Genomic DNA, 19,621 nt, shown 5'->3' on the forward strand with positions numbered 1-19,621 from the left:
GGTATGGCACTGCTTTTGGAAGAAAGCGGCCATCTTTTTCTTATTGTGGGCCACCCCTTTAAGTACACAGACTTTTAGGGGAGTATTCCTAACTTACCCTTTCTTAGCATGTATATTCCAACAGTTTTGTTACTGTCTTAACGATCATTATTATATAGGCATGTATTCATGATATGTTTCATTGCAGGACTTTGGACATAATATTATCCGCTGTCAAAGGGATGGGACTTGGAGTGGCAGTTTTCAATTGTGTAAATCCATGAAGGGACCTTGTGAACCTCCCCATCTTTCTGCTATAGACCCGTTGGTGATTGACTGTGCACAAGGATATGAAATAGGTATGTCCAAATGTTATGTACAAAGCAAAGAGGTTTGGAGAATTACAAATCAGAATGCAGTTTCTCTTCCTCAGTGTCTATATTCTGTGAGAGGAGTAGGGGGAGGAGGGGGATCATGCTGCAGTTTCTTTCCCTCAGTGTCTGTGTGAAACTAATGCTGTGAGAGGGGAGAGGGAGCAGCAGAGGGAGGCAGCTTATTGGTCAGGCACACAGCACAGCTCTTACATCACACCAGCCAGATTATTTTACAGAAATGATGGAGAGGGAAGGGAAAAAACCAAAATATGCAGGTCAGACACAACAATAGGTACATTTTAAGGCAATTGCTTGATATACTGTATGTTTTACAACAACTCAAAATGGGAAATTAAAGTACTTTGCAATAATACTTCCTTATACATCCAGATAGTAATATTAGTAAGTAAAATAAAATCTTTAAAACATTTTAATTCACTTCTGAAATATGTTTGACTTATATGCAAATACAAGAAATATATTAATATGAGAGGCATAAGTTTGAACTACTTATACTGATTTTTGATTGAAAGCAGGTTGAATTAACAATGTAAAAGAAACGCTATTTGTGAGAGGGTTTTGCCAAGTAAAAGGCATTACGTGCCTTAAAGCACAGCTAGTTTTCAACCATTGTTATTACTATGCTGTAAATGAATGCCTCACAATTCAATTCTATATCTCTCTAGAGGGTAGTAGCTGAAACCTAGATGAGCTCAGTGTGCAGTAATAAAATGGTGAGTCACAGTAGTGTAGCCCTAGTCCTTCCATTAATGCGGTTCCTATACATAACACTAGATTATTCCTTTTTCATAATGACACAGTAATCACATAAATTATATATTAGGACATCATAACTTGCGGGCCAAAAATTGTTCCCTATGGCAGAATTGGTAGATGCCCATAATATGATTTTGCAAAAATATAGTACTGTATGATAAAGATTAATAAATGATATATAATCAGCAGGTGATTCCAAGTATATGGGAAATAATAAAGTTTAGAGTCTAACCATGAAGTATATACTAGTTAACAGAACTTTTTATAAAATACAATATGAATGCCACAATCACATAAATTACAACATGCACTGTAAGAATTTGTGCCCATTCAGCCAAAAGGGCATTTGTGAGGTCAGGCACTGATGATGGCCGAGAAGGTCTGGTTTCCAATCAGTATTACAATTCATCCCAATGGTGTCGGATGGGGTTGAGGTCTGCCACACTGAACTCGTCACATCATGTCTTTATGGATCACAAAGTTGGAAGCAGGCAATTTATTTTTGTACAGTATGCTGTAGCATTAACGTTACCCTTCACTGGAGATAAGTGGCCGAGCCCAAACTATTAACAACGGCCTTAGGCCATTGTCTCTCCTCCACCAAATTTTACAGTAGGCACTATGCATTCCATTAGGTAGCTTTCTCATGGAATTCTCCAAACCCAGACACATCCATGATACAGCATGATCTACCAATTCGTGGCGTTACTCCTCGAAGCTTCTACATCACAATAATAACACAATTGACCAAATAATACGATCTGACTTGTGGTAAAGATTGCATCCTATGACAGTGCCAGGTATAAAGTCACTGAACTCTTCAGTACTACCCATACTACTGCCAATGTTTCTCTATGGAGATCACATGGCTGTGTGCTTGATTGTTTGCAATAGGTATGGCTGAAACAACTAAATACACTTACTAGGAGTGGTGTCCACATACTATTGGCCATATAGTGTATATTTGTGTACATAAAGATTGCCAATGTCATATTTTATCTGTTTAAAAAAAAGGGTCCGAATGCAATGTCACTTGTTTGGAGGATGAAAAGAAAGAAGTAGTCATAATGCCACCGAATGTGACAGAAAGAAACCTGCAGCACTGGATGAACCCAAAAAGAGTGCAGGTTAGTCATGAACACGTGGAATGCTGTATCAGAGGTTGACTGATCTATTAATTCACTACATTTTGAGATAAGAAAGGATGACTTGATTATTTTGTATATAATATGGCAGTAATAAATGGTGTCCAGCCCCTGGTTGGCACTGATAATACAAAAAGAAAATGGAGGGACTTAGAAATTTCCCAACATGTTCATCTTACTACATGAGACAGAAAAATAAGGTGTATGGTAAAGTTTAGGTCGGGTTTACAGCCTTTCTCCTTTTCAATCACCATGTAGTGACTTAAAGGGTTATATGGGGACCGAAAAGTATTAGCAGTGACTCACTGCAGTGTGTAAGTACACTCACTAATATATATTCCTGTTCCCCATGACGTTTATTATGAGATCTTAATAGAGTTTTAAAGCGCTGCTGGGGGACCGGAAGTCTAGTGGCGAAGTCTTCCTTCATGACTCGTCATCATGTGACTGGCCCCGCTGTACTCTATGTAATCGCTCTACTACTGCTACAGCGATTACATAGAGTACATCAGGGCGTGTCACATGATGACTTGTCATGAAGGAAGACTTCGCCACTAGACTTACGGTCCCCCGCCAGCACTGTAAAAATCTATTAAAATCTCATAATCAGCGCGACGGAGGACCGGAGTGTATATTAGCAAGTGTACCCACATACTGCAGTGAGTCACTGTTAATACTTTTCGGTCCTCACATAACCCCTTTAATATGCAACTTGCAATATAATCTTCCTAATAATCTCACTTGTCAAGTTTACATAAGACTTGGATAGTGTCTTTAGTCTAGGATGGTAACATAGTCCTAGAAATGACAATTAACATATTTTTACAAGTTGACCCTAGGTAAATGTATCCATCCCCAAAACAAAATGGTGTACAATTTTTACCAATGACTTTTTAAAAATTCCCTGATTTGTATCATGTCACTTTACACAATGATAGAAATGGAGAAGGACAATTCACTGTTAGGCCCAAAACATCCAATTTGTGATGAATCAATTTTGGATCACAATTAGTTTTGGTTAAATTATGAATTATTTTTACAGCACTCAAGTACAATCATTGGGACCAGGTTCACTGTGGGTTTATAGGTAGGTGTATATATACATGATACCATCTACGCAGGTGGCAAGCTGAGGAGATGGTATTTTTTTTTATAGATGAAAAGGTGTTACTGATTTATTTTTGGATTCATCTAAAGGGGTCAAAAACTAATTTTTACAAACTCCTTGAAGCTCCCATATACTAAAGAACAAAAAATGTTATAATATAATAACTTTTTTAAATTCTGCTTCCATCAGTCTCAGTGTTATGATTTTGACATGACATGACGTACGTCACTATAGACAAAACGTCGCTGAGGTCTACAGTCATTTGATGATGCGGTCACATGACTTTATTTACTATGTACCCAATATCCCAAAAGCCTAAAGAAGACTGTTACTCTTCCATTCCATCCCATATACAACACATTAAAAAAGATATCATCATGCAAATTGAATAAAAGAAAAGAAAGATAACTTTCTTTTCGTAACCTACTGTATGGTCAGGGATGACATAGTGGCATATTTAGTAAAAACAGAATTGTCCCTATGGCACCTGGCATAGTTCACTAAATCTAATGATGGAATTAAATTATTTTACAATGCTGATGTCATCCTATAACAGGATCTAATGTCTATTACTTTCAGACATAGACCAGTTTGAGTGGCTGCGTGAAAATAAATGAGGTGCAACTTGTTATGTCGCGAAGGGAATTTCAATGCATCATAAGTCTTCTGGAGACACTCTTTCCGCTGACCTTACTTGTTCTCATTTATTCTATTCACTTCTAAAGAATTAGTGATGTGGTGTTATGCCTGACTCATAAATGGCATCTCAATTTCAATGATTAAGTACCAAATATCTTCTACCGCGGTACCTAAGCTAAGATTTTAGAGCTATAGTGTCATAATACAGTTATATATCTGAATATGATCGAAAGAAGTGATAGAACTTCTGCCCTGGATAGAAGTTTATAATCACATTTCCAGTGAAATGGAGACACTTATTCTAAATACTTGTCATGGGGTTTTCAATACGATGATATACATTTTTTTTTGTTAACCACTTGTTGATTTGAAAGGAGGAATCTAAAATCTCTGCATGAAGTAACTTCCTCTCCCACGGAACTACTATACATTTCCCACAATGCCTAGCTGCACGATAGTTCCATAGGGATAGATTCATTTTATGAATATTTATTTTGTACTTTCGGTGCTCTCACATATTATTCACTCGTTTTTAGATATTTAGGTACTTATGGAATGATCTCATACATTTACCCCAGTGGTTTGCAACTTCCAGTCCTCGCAATGTTCACTCCTCATGCTGGTCAAGTGATTTATGCCATTCAATGATCAATTATATCTTTAGCCATCCCCAGATATCCAGTGGCGATTCCTGTGGTCTAGTTGTTTAATAATATCCCTGGTGGACTATGGGTCTAATAATATCTATAGTTGTTAAATCACTGATGTCCTTGTTAGTCCAGGGGTAAATTGTGTCCCCGTAATCTATCTGATAGCAGTACAACCCCTGGTAGTCTAGGGGTTAATACTAATATCAAAGGCATAACTTGAAGCAAAATGTATAACAGGCCCCCCACCTACCATATATCATTTATAATGGTGACTTCTCTTGCGGCTGAGGGGCTTTTCGGCCCCCTCAGGGTCCAGGGCCCGGCTACAGCTGCAACCGCTGCACGCCCTATAGATAGGCCCCTGACTAATGTTCCTATTGGTCTAAGAGTTATTATATTGTTTTTATAGTCAATATTATATATTAATTTAATATTTCATGTCCTGCATATGTAATAATATGGTGGTGTATGGGTTAATAATAATATCCATGTTGGTCTATGAGTCAGTAATTAATATCCTTTTGTGTTAGGCCTTATTCACACGAATGTTTCCATTTGCGTCCGCAAAAAGCCGACATGTTTTTCATGCGTTGCAGTTCTGAGTGCCATCAGTGTTTGTTCCGTGTGGCATCAGATGTTGATGTCAGTGTTGGTGCACATTTCTTTTTTTTTTTTTTTCTCTTTACATTTCGAGGAACTGGTGCGTGAATCATGGACATTACACGGATGTGTGTCCGTGATTATCACGCACCCATTGACTTCAATGGGTGCGTGATCTGCAAAAAACGCACAAGAATAAGACATGCAGTGAGTTTCACGCAACGGAAACACTCTGCGTGAAAACACTGCATGTCTGAATGGCCCCATTGAATTGCATAGGACCGTGTGACGGCCGTTGTTTTAACAGCCGTCACATGGACATATTCAACGCTCGTGTGAATAAGGCCTAAGATTGAATATTAATCTACATAGTGTTAAGAAGGTTACTATAAATATACATTTTGGTCTAGTGGTTAATCCCTACTTAATAATATTTTTGCACCTGCACCCAAATCATATTCCTTAGATGGATGGGACTAGCAACTCCCATTCCTAAATTATTGGGGAGGCGGCAATCTGTAAGGTGCTGAGATGCCTTTAGGACTAGCAGGAGTTTACGATCACATAACATCTCTGCCACAATTCCTAGGGTATTGCACCATGAAATAATTATTGCATTACTAAACGTAAAAAATTGGTGATAAAGTAAGCTAGAGAAAACAGGACTGGCTAGGGACTAAACTGGGCCCCACTCCATGTGTACTGTATAAATGATACTGAGTACAGTCATTAATTGAATCCCACATTCTTAGTATAAACAGTCCCGATACCCCCAAAAATAATTCTTACAGGCCTAGAGACTTTTCAATTAAAAATTCAATGTCTGATGTTGGTATGTAAACACAAAGCCGATGGAAGTCCTCTATAAGCAGCGATGGTGGATAATGCTCTTTATTTAGCAGTGAAAGTTAGTGATTTGGGTTACTTTTTATTTATTTATATTGCTTATTTATTTATGTTGCTTATATTGGGCAGCACGGTGGCTCAGTGGGTAGCGCCGTTGCCTTTCAGCGCTGGAGTCCTTGGCTAGAATCCGACCAAACACAACATCTGCGTCTTCGGGTACTCTGGTTTCCTCCCACACTCCCAAAAAACATAAAACATACAGATAGTGAATTTAGATTGTGAGACCAATCGGGGACAGTAAATGATGACAACTACTGTACAGCAGTGCGGAATATGATGGAACTATATAAGCATATAAATAAATTTAATATATTCATTTTTTATCATGTATGAGTATCAAGTTGAGCAGATGCACAGCTCAAAGGAATTGCTTTTATAATTTTCTCACTAGAAATAAAAAAACGTAATAAACTTGAATAAAATAGTTAAATAAAACATGCACACATAAAAGAAGTAATAAATACAATTATTTTTAATTCAAAAAAATGTTTTATTAAACAAGTCATTAACCATAATATATATATATATATATATATATATGTATATATATATATATATATATATATATATATATATATATATATATATATATATATACTGTATATATTTATGTACATATATAAATATTAGGTATCCCCTTACTCATTCAACCTGTTAGATACATTTTGAACATAATTTAGGGAGTTTAAAGAACTAAAAAAAAAAATCCTGCAAAATAACAATGGTGGAATTAATTAATTTTTTTATTGAATCAATATAAATTAAGCACAAATTTGTATGTATTAAAATGTGATAGAAAAAAAAAAGAATAACGAACTTTTAGCAAAAAAATAAGCATGTTATTGTTCTCGGAATGCGGTGAGGCAAAAGACAGAAAAATATGCTGCGACCTGAAAGGACAAAGTTAGCCACGTCCTTAAGTGTAGTCGCCAGTTCCCTTGAGCTTGATGGCATGTGTTGCTCTTTCAGCTTGTTCAAATGACTATATTTCACTATCACATTTTGATCCTTTTTAAGCAGTCCTAAAAAAAAAATATTGGCAATAATTCCATTGTAATTACTGCAAATTATGTCAAACATACTTGATACTCCAAAAATGTTAAAACTTTATTGATTTTGTTTTCATTTAAATATTTTTCTGAAATCAGAATCAAGACTTAAAAGCTATGTACACCTTTGAAACCATTTTTTTTTTCTTAATATAAATGTTAGTGTTGTGTTTTTGGAGCAACTTTCGAAATACTTTTTATTAAAAAATATTTTAACTTTTTGAGATACAGCTGCTTTCCCTCCTGTCTATAGAGCAGCTGTATCTAGCGCTGAGACCTCAATCCGTCAGGTCAGCGGAACTGACAGGTTCAGTATCAGTGGGTCCTGCTTGTTTCTAACGCACAGGATCCACCTGTAATCGGTCACATCTAATGAACTTGTGAACTTAGATGTGATCGGTAACAGCTTGAACCTGCATGTCAGAGACACAAAAGACCCGCTAACACTGTACCCGTAAGTCCCACTGACCTGAGAGATATAGGTTTCAGCGCTAGATACAGCTACTCTGTATACAGGATAGAAAGCAGCTGTATCTCAAAAAGTAACAATTTTTTTAATGAAAAAGTATTTAAAAAGTTGCACAAAACACACTGATAGACATTACAAAAAAACCACAAAAAATTGAAATGAAATTGAAAAAATACACAATTTCAAAGGTGTACATAGCTTTTAGTTAACAATGAGTTTTTTGCAGGCAGAAAAAATCTGCCTCAAAATTTCCTAAGGAATTATTTTGCCACGTTTTTCACTGCGTTTTTTGCTTATGGCCATATAATTTTAATACAAGGACCAAGGGCAAAAAAACGCTAAAAAAAACCACTCAAAAACTAGCACCATAGGTTTTTTCTGCCCCCATTGATTTCAATGGGAGGTCAGAGGTGGAAACCGCTGGAAGAAAGAACATGCCGCCCAGGAAAAAAAATCAATGGGGGGCAATTTGAGACGTTTTTTTGCGCTGATTCCAAAGTGGTTCCCACTTCAAAATCAGCGCCAACAAACTCAGTGTGAACTGACACTTAGGCTACAATCTCTATGCAGCTAAAACGAAAACATATTAATGGAATGAGAGAGCTGCTCCTTGTTTGGCCAAATTCAGACGACGTAGTATACGTCCGTGCAACAGTCGTTAAAACAACGGCCGTCACACGGACGCATGTTATTCTGTTGAGCCATTCACAGGGCCGTTGTTTCAACGGACAGTGTGAAGGTTCCATTGAAAAATAGAACTTGTTCTATTTTCTTACATTTTCACGGATCCCTCGACATATTCAAGTCTATGGGGATCCGTGAAAATGGGACTCACACGTGTGCAACTCGGACGTGAAAAACAGCAGTCTTTCACGTCTGAGTTTGAACTCACTCGTGTGAATCTGGCCTTAGCAGCACTCCACTATAGTTTATAGAGGAGGGTCCTGAACACTAATCCTTTAAAATTAATAAAAAAATAAATGAAAAAGAAACTCATTTTGTATAGCCCAATTTCCCACAGCGTTGGCTCTATATTTGCTTTTACAATAAGTAGTATAGTACTTGCTATTATATTGCTAATTCTTTACAGTACAAAATGTTCTATATATTTCTGTAGTAGAGGGCCGGATTCACACGAGCGCATTCGGTCTGTGATATAGAGTTATATATATATATATATATATATAGTATCTATAGTTATTTATGACACTAGGAATCCCTGCCTCGCTGCGGGAAAACTGTCCTGTACTGTAATCATGTTTTCAGTACGGGACAGTAGTTTCGCGGAGAGGCAGGGACACCTAGCATCGTACATAACTATGATGCTAGGAGCCCGGCTCCCTGCAGTGTGTTCGGTCTGGGAAATGCCGCCGACATACGGACTGTATATCACGGACCAAACACGCTCGTGCGAATCCGGCCTAAGGGTAAGTTCATATGCGGCAGATTGTGTTGCAGAAATTCACCTTATTGGAACTTGCTACAGAAACCAAAAATGTTGCCACACAACTTCCCGCATTTGACTGAACACTAAGGAATTTTGATCTAATTTACCTTTGTTTCTCACTATTTAAACATATATGATTACAATAAAATTTTGTTTTTATAGAAAATTATATGTACAGGAAGAAAGCAATGGTATCCACTCTCAGAAGAGCTTCATTGTATCAAGAGGTGTGAGGTAAATTTTGACCCTTTGCTTGTTCTTTATAAATATTGGAAATATTAAAGACAAAAGGTATTAACATGCAGTAAACTGTAATAATGGTAATAGACGGACAGAGTATAATTAATATACAATATAATAAATCGGGAAGGGGAAATTGGAAAATAAAAAGAGCGCAAGAAGTATTAGATCAATTGATCTTAAGAGCCGGCTTGTAGTGAATATGAATTTAGCATATAGGGGGAGGGTGAACGGTCCCTTGTAGTGTGTACTTATTTAGAATCGTTTGTCTCCATAGGAAAGCCCCCCTAAATGTAATGAAAGGCCAAGTACATGTAACAAGACATTGTAAACTGTAAGGCCGGGTTCCCACAGGTCGGATACGCTGCGTAAAACTAAGCAGTGTATCCGACCTAGAACCCGCGCACATTCTGTCCGAAAAACCGCACCACATTATGGTGCAGTATTTCAGGCAAAATTTTCGCTGTAGAAAGCAGCACTAGAAAAAAAGTTCATACTTACCCTGGTCAAAGTCATGGTGACGCATCCCTCTGTTGTTGGGCAGTCCAGCCTCCTGGGACGACGCTGCAGTCCATGTGACCGCTGCAGCCTGTGATTGACTGTAGTCACATGGTATGAAACATCATCCCAGGAGGCCGGCCTAGAAAAACAGAACGAAGCATCGCCCGCATTGTAAGTATAATCTTTTTTTAGTAATTTCAAACCCCAAAAAGTTGTTTTTTTCTGAATTGTGACTTTTGTAGTGGAAGTGCAGCGTATCCACCGCAGAAGTCGCAACACTTGGTTATTTGTTGTGGGTTTTGTATACCCATTGAATTCAATGGGAAAAACCCGCAACTGAAAAGCAACGAAAACGCAGCATAAATTGACATGCTGTGGATTTAAAATCTGCACCGCAAGTCAATTTATGAACGCAACCAATCAGAGCTCAACTTTCATATATTAAAATGTTTTAACCGCACTTTTCTGTCATACAGGTTTGATGAATAAGGCAAGGTATTTTTCTTTCCCCTCTAATAGTTTACAGTATTAGGCTGGGTTCACACGTGGCGGAATTTCACTTAAATTCCGCTGCGGACACTCCGCAGCGTTAATCCGCAGCGGAGCCGTTTCTCCATTGCCTTCCACTTCTATTTAGAAGTGTTCGTTTAGACGAGGCGTAAAATTCCGCTGCGGAGCATAGGCTGCGGAGCGGAATTTGGTGTCCGCAGCATGCTCTGTCTGTTGCGGAGCAGTGGCGGACTCATGGCGGAATTTCTCCATTGACTTCAGTGGAGATTCTAAATTCCGCAATGAAGTCCGCAGCTGTCATGCACATGTTATGTGTGCTGCGGATGCGTCTTGCTTTTTTGCCATGACATTTCTTCATTCTGGCTGGACCCATGTATTTCTAGGTCTACAGCCAGACTGAGGAAGTCAATGGGGCTCCCGTAATTACGGGAGCGTTGCTAGGAGACGTCAGTAAATAGTCACTGTCTCGGGTGCTGAAAGAGTTAAGCGATCGGCAGTAACTGTTTCTGCACCCTGGACAGTGACTACGATCTCAATATACAGCAACCTGTAAAAAAAATTGAAGTTCATACTTACCGAGAACTCCCTGCTTCTGTCTCCAGTCCGGCCTCCCAGGATGACGTTTCAGTCTAAGTGACGGCTGCAGCCAATCACAGGCCAATAACAGGCTGCAGCGGTCACATGGACTGCCGCGTCATCCAGGGAGGTCGGGCTGGATGCCGAAGGAGGGACGCGTCACCAAGACAACGGCCGGTAAGTATGAATTTCTTTGACTTTCACAAGGGAAAGTGCTGGCCCTTCTCTCTATCCTGCACTGATAGGGAGAAGGGAAGTACTTTTACCGCAGTCCGCAGCAGCTAGTCCGCATCAATTTACTGCACATTTTGTGCAGATCCGCAGCAGAATCTGCAACACAGATTCTGTGCGGCATTGATGCGGACAGTTGTGGAGGAAATCCGCCACGTGTGGCCATGCCCTTAATAAGTCTTGGATTTTGATATAACGGACGGTTTCTGTTTCGTCCTTGGTGACTCATTGTACACACCTTAGTCTCATCCTAGGATCTGCCTGTTTCTACTGCAGTTCGTTTTTTTCATGTTACAATAAAATTCAATATAGTATAGAGACTTTGTGACTGCTTTCACCTAATGCCCTATAGAGATTCCGTGTACTGCATTAAAGAATACATTAATAAAAGAGGGATTCACATGTATCTGTGGTAGACTAAAATGTTTTGTCTCCTCAATAAGTCATTTTTATACTGGGACAGAAATGAATCTATATAAAAAAAAAAATCACCTAACAATAAAAATTGAACAAGAATGTACATAAAATATAAGAAAACCAATTATCTATTTTTTGTTATTTTTTTATTACAGCCATTTATTGCAGACAATTATTGTGATGGGGTAAACAACTGGGCCTTTTGTGACTATGATGGAGGAGATTGCTGTGTCTCCACTGTTAAGAAAAAAAGGGTAAGATCAAACCTTTTCTTATTTATTTATTGTATCTTTTTGTTTGATTTGGAGATTTAAAAAAGTCATGTAAAGCCCTGTGCACCTCATAGTTATCAACATTAAAAACAAAGTTTGAGGGAAACATGTCTATCTTTTCTACCTTCAGGTAAAATTTACCTAAAGGGGTTTTCCAAGTGAGAGCATATTGCTAGTATATGCCATCACTTGCTGATCGTGGGGTCTGATCACTCGGATTAGAATAAATACTGTGGTTTCTTATAACTTTTTCACTGTCCAGGCACTGTACAGATACGGCAATTTAGCCTTTATTCACCGCAGTCGGACCCACCATTAGCGATATGCAGTTAGGTTTAACTAGTAATCTCCCCTGTACACAATCCCATATGAAGGGTCTTCCGCATGCATCCAATTATAACCTACAAACCTTAGAGATCTTTACTCACTTCATTCTTTATCTTCATGTTCTGCTACCCTTTTACTTCTCGTCTAATTGTAATTTTATGTATCTCACTAACTAGAAGAAAACATTTCTGAATGTCAATAGAATTAATGCCAATTGGCACCGTTATAAAGCACCTGCATCTGTAACCATTCAGCTTCCAGGCAGCTCCGAGCTGCTTCTTTCATTGGAAGACGATAGATTAAAGTATGGTCATTTTCACTTGGACCAAATATCCGTGTTTACTACCAGCACTGCAGTTTTTTATTAAATGTCTTTGTGTAAGGGCGTATCTGCTGGAGTGTTCTTGTTTACAGAGGGATTCCTTATAGACAAAGATAAATGAGAAACAGAATTCTGCCTTCTGTTCCAGAAATTTTAGTTTTTCAAGACCACACAGTAATCTAGAGATTTGTACTGAGAAACGTGATAAAGTGTTACAGTCACATACTGGATATGTGGATTTTCTGAGCCGCATAATCTGGAGTGCGGAATCTAAGGGATCCTTGGTCTTCACCCTTAACCCCAACAAAGAGGTATGGACTTTGCTGCCGGAAGATCACCAGGTCGCGGTCTCCAGAATAGTCACGGATTAGCGACAGTAGTGCTGATAGAATAGTATCGGAGTCAGGATGAAGCCAAGGGTTCATCACCAGGAGAACGTCCGGGATGCAACAGGCCAGGGGATGAGACAGGAGCATAGTCAGGAGATAGCCAGGAGTAGAACAGCAGATACCAGGCAAACAATTCAATGAGCAAGGCAGGAACGCATATGGGAACAAGGCCAAGGTCGGGAACAAGGTCAGAGTCAGTAGCAATGATCAACGTCAATTGCACAGGAACAGGAGCCAGGAACGGTAAGTATCTTAATCAGCAGGCGACGTGTATTGGCTGAGGTCCCCTTCAAAAAAGACGCCCAGGCCTGACGTTATCTTCGGACTACATAAATATCTTGACATTGAGAAATCAAGAAATTTAGCGATTGTAATTAAATTGTAAATGAAAAATAAGTATGGGTTTAAAGAATAAAATATTTTTACTAAATTGAGAGAGTCTCTGGGCACGCTGGAAAATAATTTAAACTATGTAATGATAATCACAGTGTCTGCATTTATAAATAACTTTTGTATTTGGCTCTACAGTGAAATTCCTTTAGGACATGATAGGAGCAGAAATATCAAATATTCTTTATTATTGAATAGTCATAAAAAAATATATGAATCTCACTTTTAAGGGTATAGTCCTTTTGTTAAAGAGTAAATGTAATTTTGTAAAACTTTGGACATAAGTTTTGATTGCTGGCCGTCCGGGTGCTGAGACCCCCACGAATTCTGAATCGAAAGGGGCAGACGTGCTCAGCCGAGCATTGTGTCCCTTCGGCTGTAATGGCATTAGTTTATCTTTCCCGGAAAGTCTTTCTCGGAAAGACGGGGTTAGCTGAAGATGGACTCATAGACCTCTATGATCCCGTTTTCTGCTGAGCATGCCTCTCCGAGAAGAGGTGAGTCGTAGTTACCCATATTTTTCCGATTATAGGACGCACTGGACCATAAAACGCACCCATAATTTGTAGCATAAAAGAGCAGAAAAATGAATTATCTTTAACTGTACATTTCCTGGGTAATATTTAGAAAGGGTATAGATACAGTACCACAGTGCCCCAATACAATTCCAACCACATTGCCCCAATACAATGCCAGCCACAGTGCCTCAATACAATGCCAGCCACAGAAGATATTGGCAGCTATATTGCTCCCACCCTTGCCTGAACTCACCAGACATCAGAGTTGTGAAGAGGCAGTGGTTAATGGTGATGAATGTGCTCTTCTTGCTGCTCTGTTCATAGGAGGGGGCGTTGCTAGAAGCAGTGGCGTGCCTGCCATGACGCGAGGTGAGCCGACAGCCTCAGGCGGCACCACCTAGCCGAAAATGGGGTGGCAGCATTTTGAACCAGGGTCGGACTGGACCCGGGGGAGGGGGCATGCCTTATTTTACTTACCTGACGTGCCGCATGATGGGCACGTGTGTAACACTCCTCCTCCTCTCTGCTGCTGTACGCAGCACGTGCCGCCAGAGAGGAGCCGGTCTGTAGAAGGAGCGGTCGAGCGCTCTCTCCTCAAGAAGAGAAGTGACGAGATGCACGAGGTGAGCGGTGGCCTGTATTAAAAACTGAGCGCCACTTACAGTGCTCACGCTCCTGCCATCACTAATTTAAAAGGTGTCGGTCGGCCATAGCTGGGGACCGGGACCCGGGAGTATACTGCAAGGGAGGTCTAGGCATTTTACTAGCAGCCAAGGGCTCTATGGGGGGGAATAATCCACCCCATAGAGCCCTCACGTTACTATAATGGAAGGATAGCGGTCTGAGCGTCTGACTCACTGCAGGGGGCTCTATAGGGGGGAGTATTCTGCCCCCCCTCTTTAGAGCAGTCAGTCGGATGCTCAGACCCCCCCTAACCTTCCAGTATAGGAAGTTGTGAGGGCTCTGTGGGGGGGGATTATTCCCCCCTATAGAGCCCTCTGCTGTCAGTAAAACGCCCAGACCCCCCTTGCAGTATACTCCCGGCCCCCCCAGCGTCGGCCGACACCTTTTAAATTAGTAGGGGCAGGATCGAGCTGTTACCGATCACATCTAAGTTCATAACTCTTAGAATATGACAACAAAAAAAGTAAATGATTTTTTATAAAAAGTATTTTATTGTGCAAACACCACAAAACTATAAACATATGGTATCGCCGTAATCGTATCGCCACGCAGAATAGAGTGAATATGTCATTTATAGCGTATGGTGAGCGGTGTAAAAAAAAAGGAATAAATAAAACAATAGTAGAATAGCTGTTTCTTTGTCACCATGCCTCTTAAAAACTGCACCCCATGAAAACTACAATTATTTCCTCAAGGGGTGTAGTTTCTAAAATGGGGTCACTTTTAAGTGGTTTCCCCTGTTCTGGTACCACAGAAGCTCTGCAAATGCGACATGGTGCCCAGAAACCAATCCACACTCCTGCCTTTCTGAGTCCTGCCGTTTCTCCAACCAGCAGTTTATGACCATATATGGGGTATTGCCGTAATTGGGAGAAATTGCTTTTCAAATGTTGGGGTGCTTTTTCTCCTTTATTTCCTGTAAAAATTGTAAATTGGTACCTACTTTTTATCGGAAAAAAATAGAATTTCAATTGCACAGCCTAATTCCACAAAATGCAGCAAAAAAACCTGTGGAGTCTAAATGCCCACTATACCCCTTGACAAATTCATGTCTTACAAGCAGATACATTTAAATTCAGAAAAATACAAATTTTGCTATTTTTCACAAATAAACAGTGAATATACATCGACAAAATTTTGCCACTAACATAATGTCCAATGTGTCACGAGAAAACGATCTCAGAATCGCTTGGATATGTATAGGCATTCCAGAGTTATTACCACATAAGGTGACACATGTCAGATTTTAAAAATGGGCCCAAACTAGGCTGCGTCGTTAAGGGGTTAAGACCGGCTTGTGAGTCTCAGACTTGTGAGTTCTTCACCTGTGTAAAGGATGCTAAAGCCTTGCATCATGAACAATAGTATTAAAAAATATGTTTTGGCAAGATTAGAATCCAATACCTTGAAGGTTTTTATAAAAGATTTATCTTAAATTGTATATTTCCCCAGTTAAACATAAACAAGCCCTTTACCAATATTAGACTCAGCTAGAGTCTTACGCCTCATGCACACAACCGTGTGCGCCTTCCGAGTCCCGTCAGTGATCCGAGGAAAGATAGGACATGTTCTATCTTTCCTCGGATCAGAGACTCGGACCATTTTTCATGGACTCGATTCACCCGCTAAAGTGAATGGGTTCATGAAGACTATCGGGTGCCACTCGGATGTCGTCAAAAACGGCCCGAGTGGCACAACGGTCGTGTGCATGAGGCATTAGTCTCTGACCGAGTCTCTAGTCAGTGATAGCCCTTTTCATAGTTTTACATTTATGGACCATAATAGATGACATGTTTTATCACATACCTCATGTTCAGTTAATATATTTACACCCTTTATTTTTGTATTTAAAAAAATGTGGTAATATTTGATTGTAGTTCTGAACCACTAGATGTCTGAACTTGAAAGGCAAAATTTACCTTACTTGTCTGTCTCATATTCTTTACAGGTGGTTCCATTTCCTGCAGACTGTGATATACAGAAGAAGTGTGCATGTCTGGACCCCAATACAAAGGAAAACAACCCGAATACGCAAAGTCCAAGCCATGGATAGCATTCTGTACCGTTTGCATGACCACAACTGATGGCAGACTGGAAAACACATCACATTCCCTCTGTTATTTTAATAATAGCTGCTGAACTGGATTGTGTTTCCCTATAAGAAACCATAACATGCTGACCAGTCTGACATTTTTCTATAGAAATGAAGAGCTTCGATTTATGCATTATGATTTGAATGCCATAAGGAACAAACACAGAAATAATATATAAGTGTTAAGCTGTGGTATGGCCAAAAGAAGACAAAATACAAGCCATAAACACATTGATTTTCAGCCAGTTAGACTGGACATTTCAGTCCTCCTTTTCCCCACGCAGATGGTAGACTGTGAAGATTTCAAGGTGAAACAGGAGTGACGAATGAAACTGGAAGATGATGTTTAGGTTTGCAGTCGATGCAAGCTTTAGTGTTTCTTTTCCATCAAACCTCGAGCTGTGCACTTTTACTTTTGGAAGGTTTGTTAGGAGAACATCTAACTGCCTCATAACAGACATACATCATTTATCATAATCCACCAAAACCCAACCCTAGTTTGAGCATAACCGTTGCTGCTATTCCTGCTGCTATGTCCCATACAGCCATTCTTCTTACTGTGTCAGGTCAAGATGAAATCAACCGAAACAACCAGTCTGCCTTAAATCTCGTCTTTAGCCTGCCTTTACACCCTTAGGCCTCGTCCAATTTACAGGGACCAAACTATCAGCTACTTTGAGATGGGTTAGAACTTCATGGTAGCATGAAGCTTCGAGACCTGAGATGTTCGTAGTTGTTTTAGAGTCAATAATAGATTGCATTCAGTGGAGTCTTCTCCAGCTGCTCATTCATAATACACTTGGGTTTTAGATGGTCTGTAAAATTAAGTGGGTTTTATCAGTATTATATTTTAGAACGAATCCATGAGCACTATTTATGGATTTCTTCTTTTTAGAGAACACTGCCCGTACTCATTTCTTCAAGGTTTTTTTTTTTTATCATTTTGTTTTATTTCACTATTGTATCATTCATTACTGTCATATTTGTTGGATACATGTGCTATCTATTATCATTTGCTTTGTGAAATATAAAACATGTTTATTGGGGGCTCATAATTCTTGAGTAGACCAGTGGTGGATTAGTCTTGGATTACAACCATGTCATTTGTTTTTTTGTTTCTTTATGTGATGTTTTGTAACAGCCTGAACAGTGCTGTTATAAAATAGTATTGGAGGGCCAGTCTAGCATGGTGATGCTTACTGTATGCTGCTGAGAAGTCTCCGTTGAGTTGGGGTACACATGAAAAGTCATTTTCACATGGGATGGATACTATTTTCTAGCTGCTGCTGAAAGATGAGCGTCTGTTTGTTAAAGCACTGTGTAGGCAAGAAAATTATTCTGAGCATGTCAAAGTAGAGGCCTTGTGGCAAAAAGACATGGGATTGTCCCGGTTCAGATCTATTTAAAACGGCAGCTTTTTACCTCTTCAATCCCTGAAGGATTAGGGCATTCCCTGAGGGTGTTTTCAGAGCAGGTTTCAGCTACCTCCTTTCTGGTTTCAATTTCACTGGCTTAAACTGTCAGTTTTGTTTAGTTCTTTTTCCTGTGTTTTAAAAAAAAAGAAAAAAAAAAAAGAAGAAAGCAAAACAAAAAAAATATAGAAAATTTTTGCAACAATTTTTTTTAAACTGCATGGTCCAAAAATAAGATGCGAAGTGTGTGTTTTTAAAGGGACGTAATGTAAGTAGTTGTAAAGCAGAGAGCTATAGCCACCCTGCCTGCGTGGCGATGGCTAAGAGCATGTTTATTGATCTTGTATATCTTTCCCAGTGTGTGAGATTCATTTTTGCTATAAAATGTTACGTGTGCATTTTGCTTTCTACATTAGACTGAAAATTAAAACAACTATTTTTTTTCAATCAGTAATTCACTAAGCTCCAGTTACTGCATCTCAGTTATTGATATTCTTCGAGGCTGCTGCTAGCATACTCAAAGTGACCTAGAACCTGCTTTATTCCATTCCATAAACACACTACTATAACCTGATATGCCATATTGAACAATATAGCTTTGTTTCATTGCAAATAACAAAGGAGTGGTTATTTTGGAATGAACACAAGAGTGAAATGAAATGGATGAGCACACAGACCTCCATAATATTCAGCAAGAGACAATTAAAGGGGTTGTCCAGTTTCCGTAAAATTCGTTATTTTTTTTTTGTAAAATTAATGTTATTTATTTGTACAATTAAAAGTGATACAATTCTCCAATATACTATCTGTATTAATTCCTCACTGCTTCCAAGATCTCTGCTTGTTTTGTTTTAGTAGAAACATTCATTGTTTACTTCCAGTGAAAACATTTCTGTCCATGGTCATGTGATGGACACGCAGGTGCTGGAATCATTAGAAGACCCAGCTCTGATACACATACTGTAACGAGCCGTGCACCTGTGTGTCCATCACATGACTATGGACAAAATTTGATCCGCTGGAAGTAAAGAATGAATGTTCCTACTGAAAAAAAAAAGGAGAGATCTTGAAAACCGTGAGGAATTAAAATGATAATAGAAAATGGTATAACTTTTAATTATACAAAAAATAACAATAACTTTAGCAGAAACTGGACAATCCCTTTAAGAGAACTAACAATAAAATAAAAAAAACTGTTTTGTTAGAGGGGTTTTCTCATGACAACCTCTTCAACCTGGGACCCGCTTCAATTAGAAAAAATGGAAAGCTGGTCATAAAGAACGGCTCTTGCTCTGGCTTACCCGACTCGTCCATGAATGACATGTTTTGCCCTTCATTTAAATGGCTGACATGTAACACTACATTTCCCCCGCAGCTGCCCCTATACGTAAGGTTGCGACCTCCCATGGCAAAATCAAGGGTTTGCTGGAGCTCTCAGGAGTCAGATCCGCAGCGATCTGTTGCTGAATATCAGTAAATATAGTACCTTGCAAAAGTATGTAATACACTTATTTTTAAATACTGATCGACCGTTTTGCAACAGTTTTTAATATAGGGGGGGGGTGAAACAAAACAATGTAGACACATTTTAAACTTA

The 19,621-nt window shown here is 39.1% G+C and overlaps 1 protein-coding gene across 1 annotated transcript in view; it reads left to right on the forward strand.

Moving 5' to 3' along the window:
• Positions 1–18,815, forward strand: part of PAPPA (pappalysin 1) — a 302,275-nt gene extending 283,460 nt beyond the window's left edge. Inside the window, exons 18-22 of the mRNA XM_075835544.1 lie at positions 188–338; positions 2,145–2,257; positions 9,306–9,377; positions 11,774–11,872; positions 16,469–18,815. Of these exons, the coding sequence (XP_075691659.1) occupies positions 188–338; positions 2,145–2,257; positions 9,306–9,377; positions 11,774–11,872; positions 16,469–16,573 (540 nt within the window). The 3' untranslated portion in view covers positions 16,574–18,815. The remainder of the gene's footprint in view (positions 1–187; positions 339–2,144; positions 2,258–9,305; positions 9,378–11,773; positions 11,873–16,468) is intronic.
• Positions 18,816–19,621: the final 806 nt, after the last annotated feature.

Source organism: Rhinoderma darwinii, chromosome 8, assembly GCF_050947455.1.
Source record: "Rhinoderma darwinii isolate aRhiDar2 chromosome 8, aRhiDar2.hap1, whole genome shotgun sequence".
NCBI lineage: Eukaryota > Metazoa > Chordata > Amphibia > Anura > Rhinodermatidae > Rhinoderma > Rhinoderma darwinii.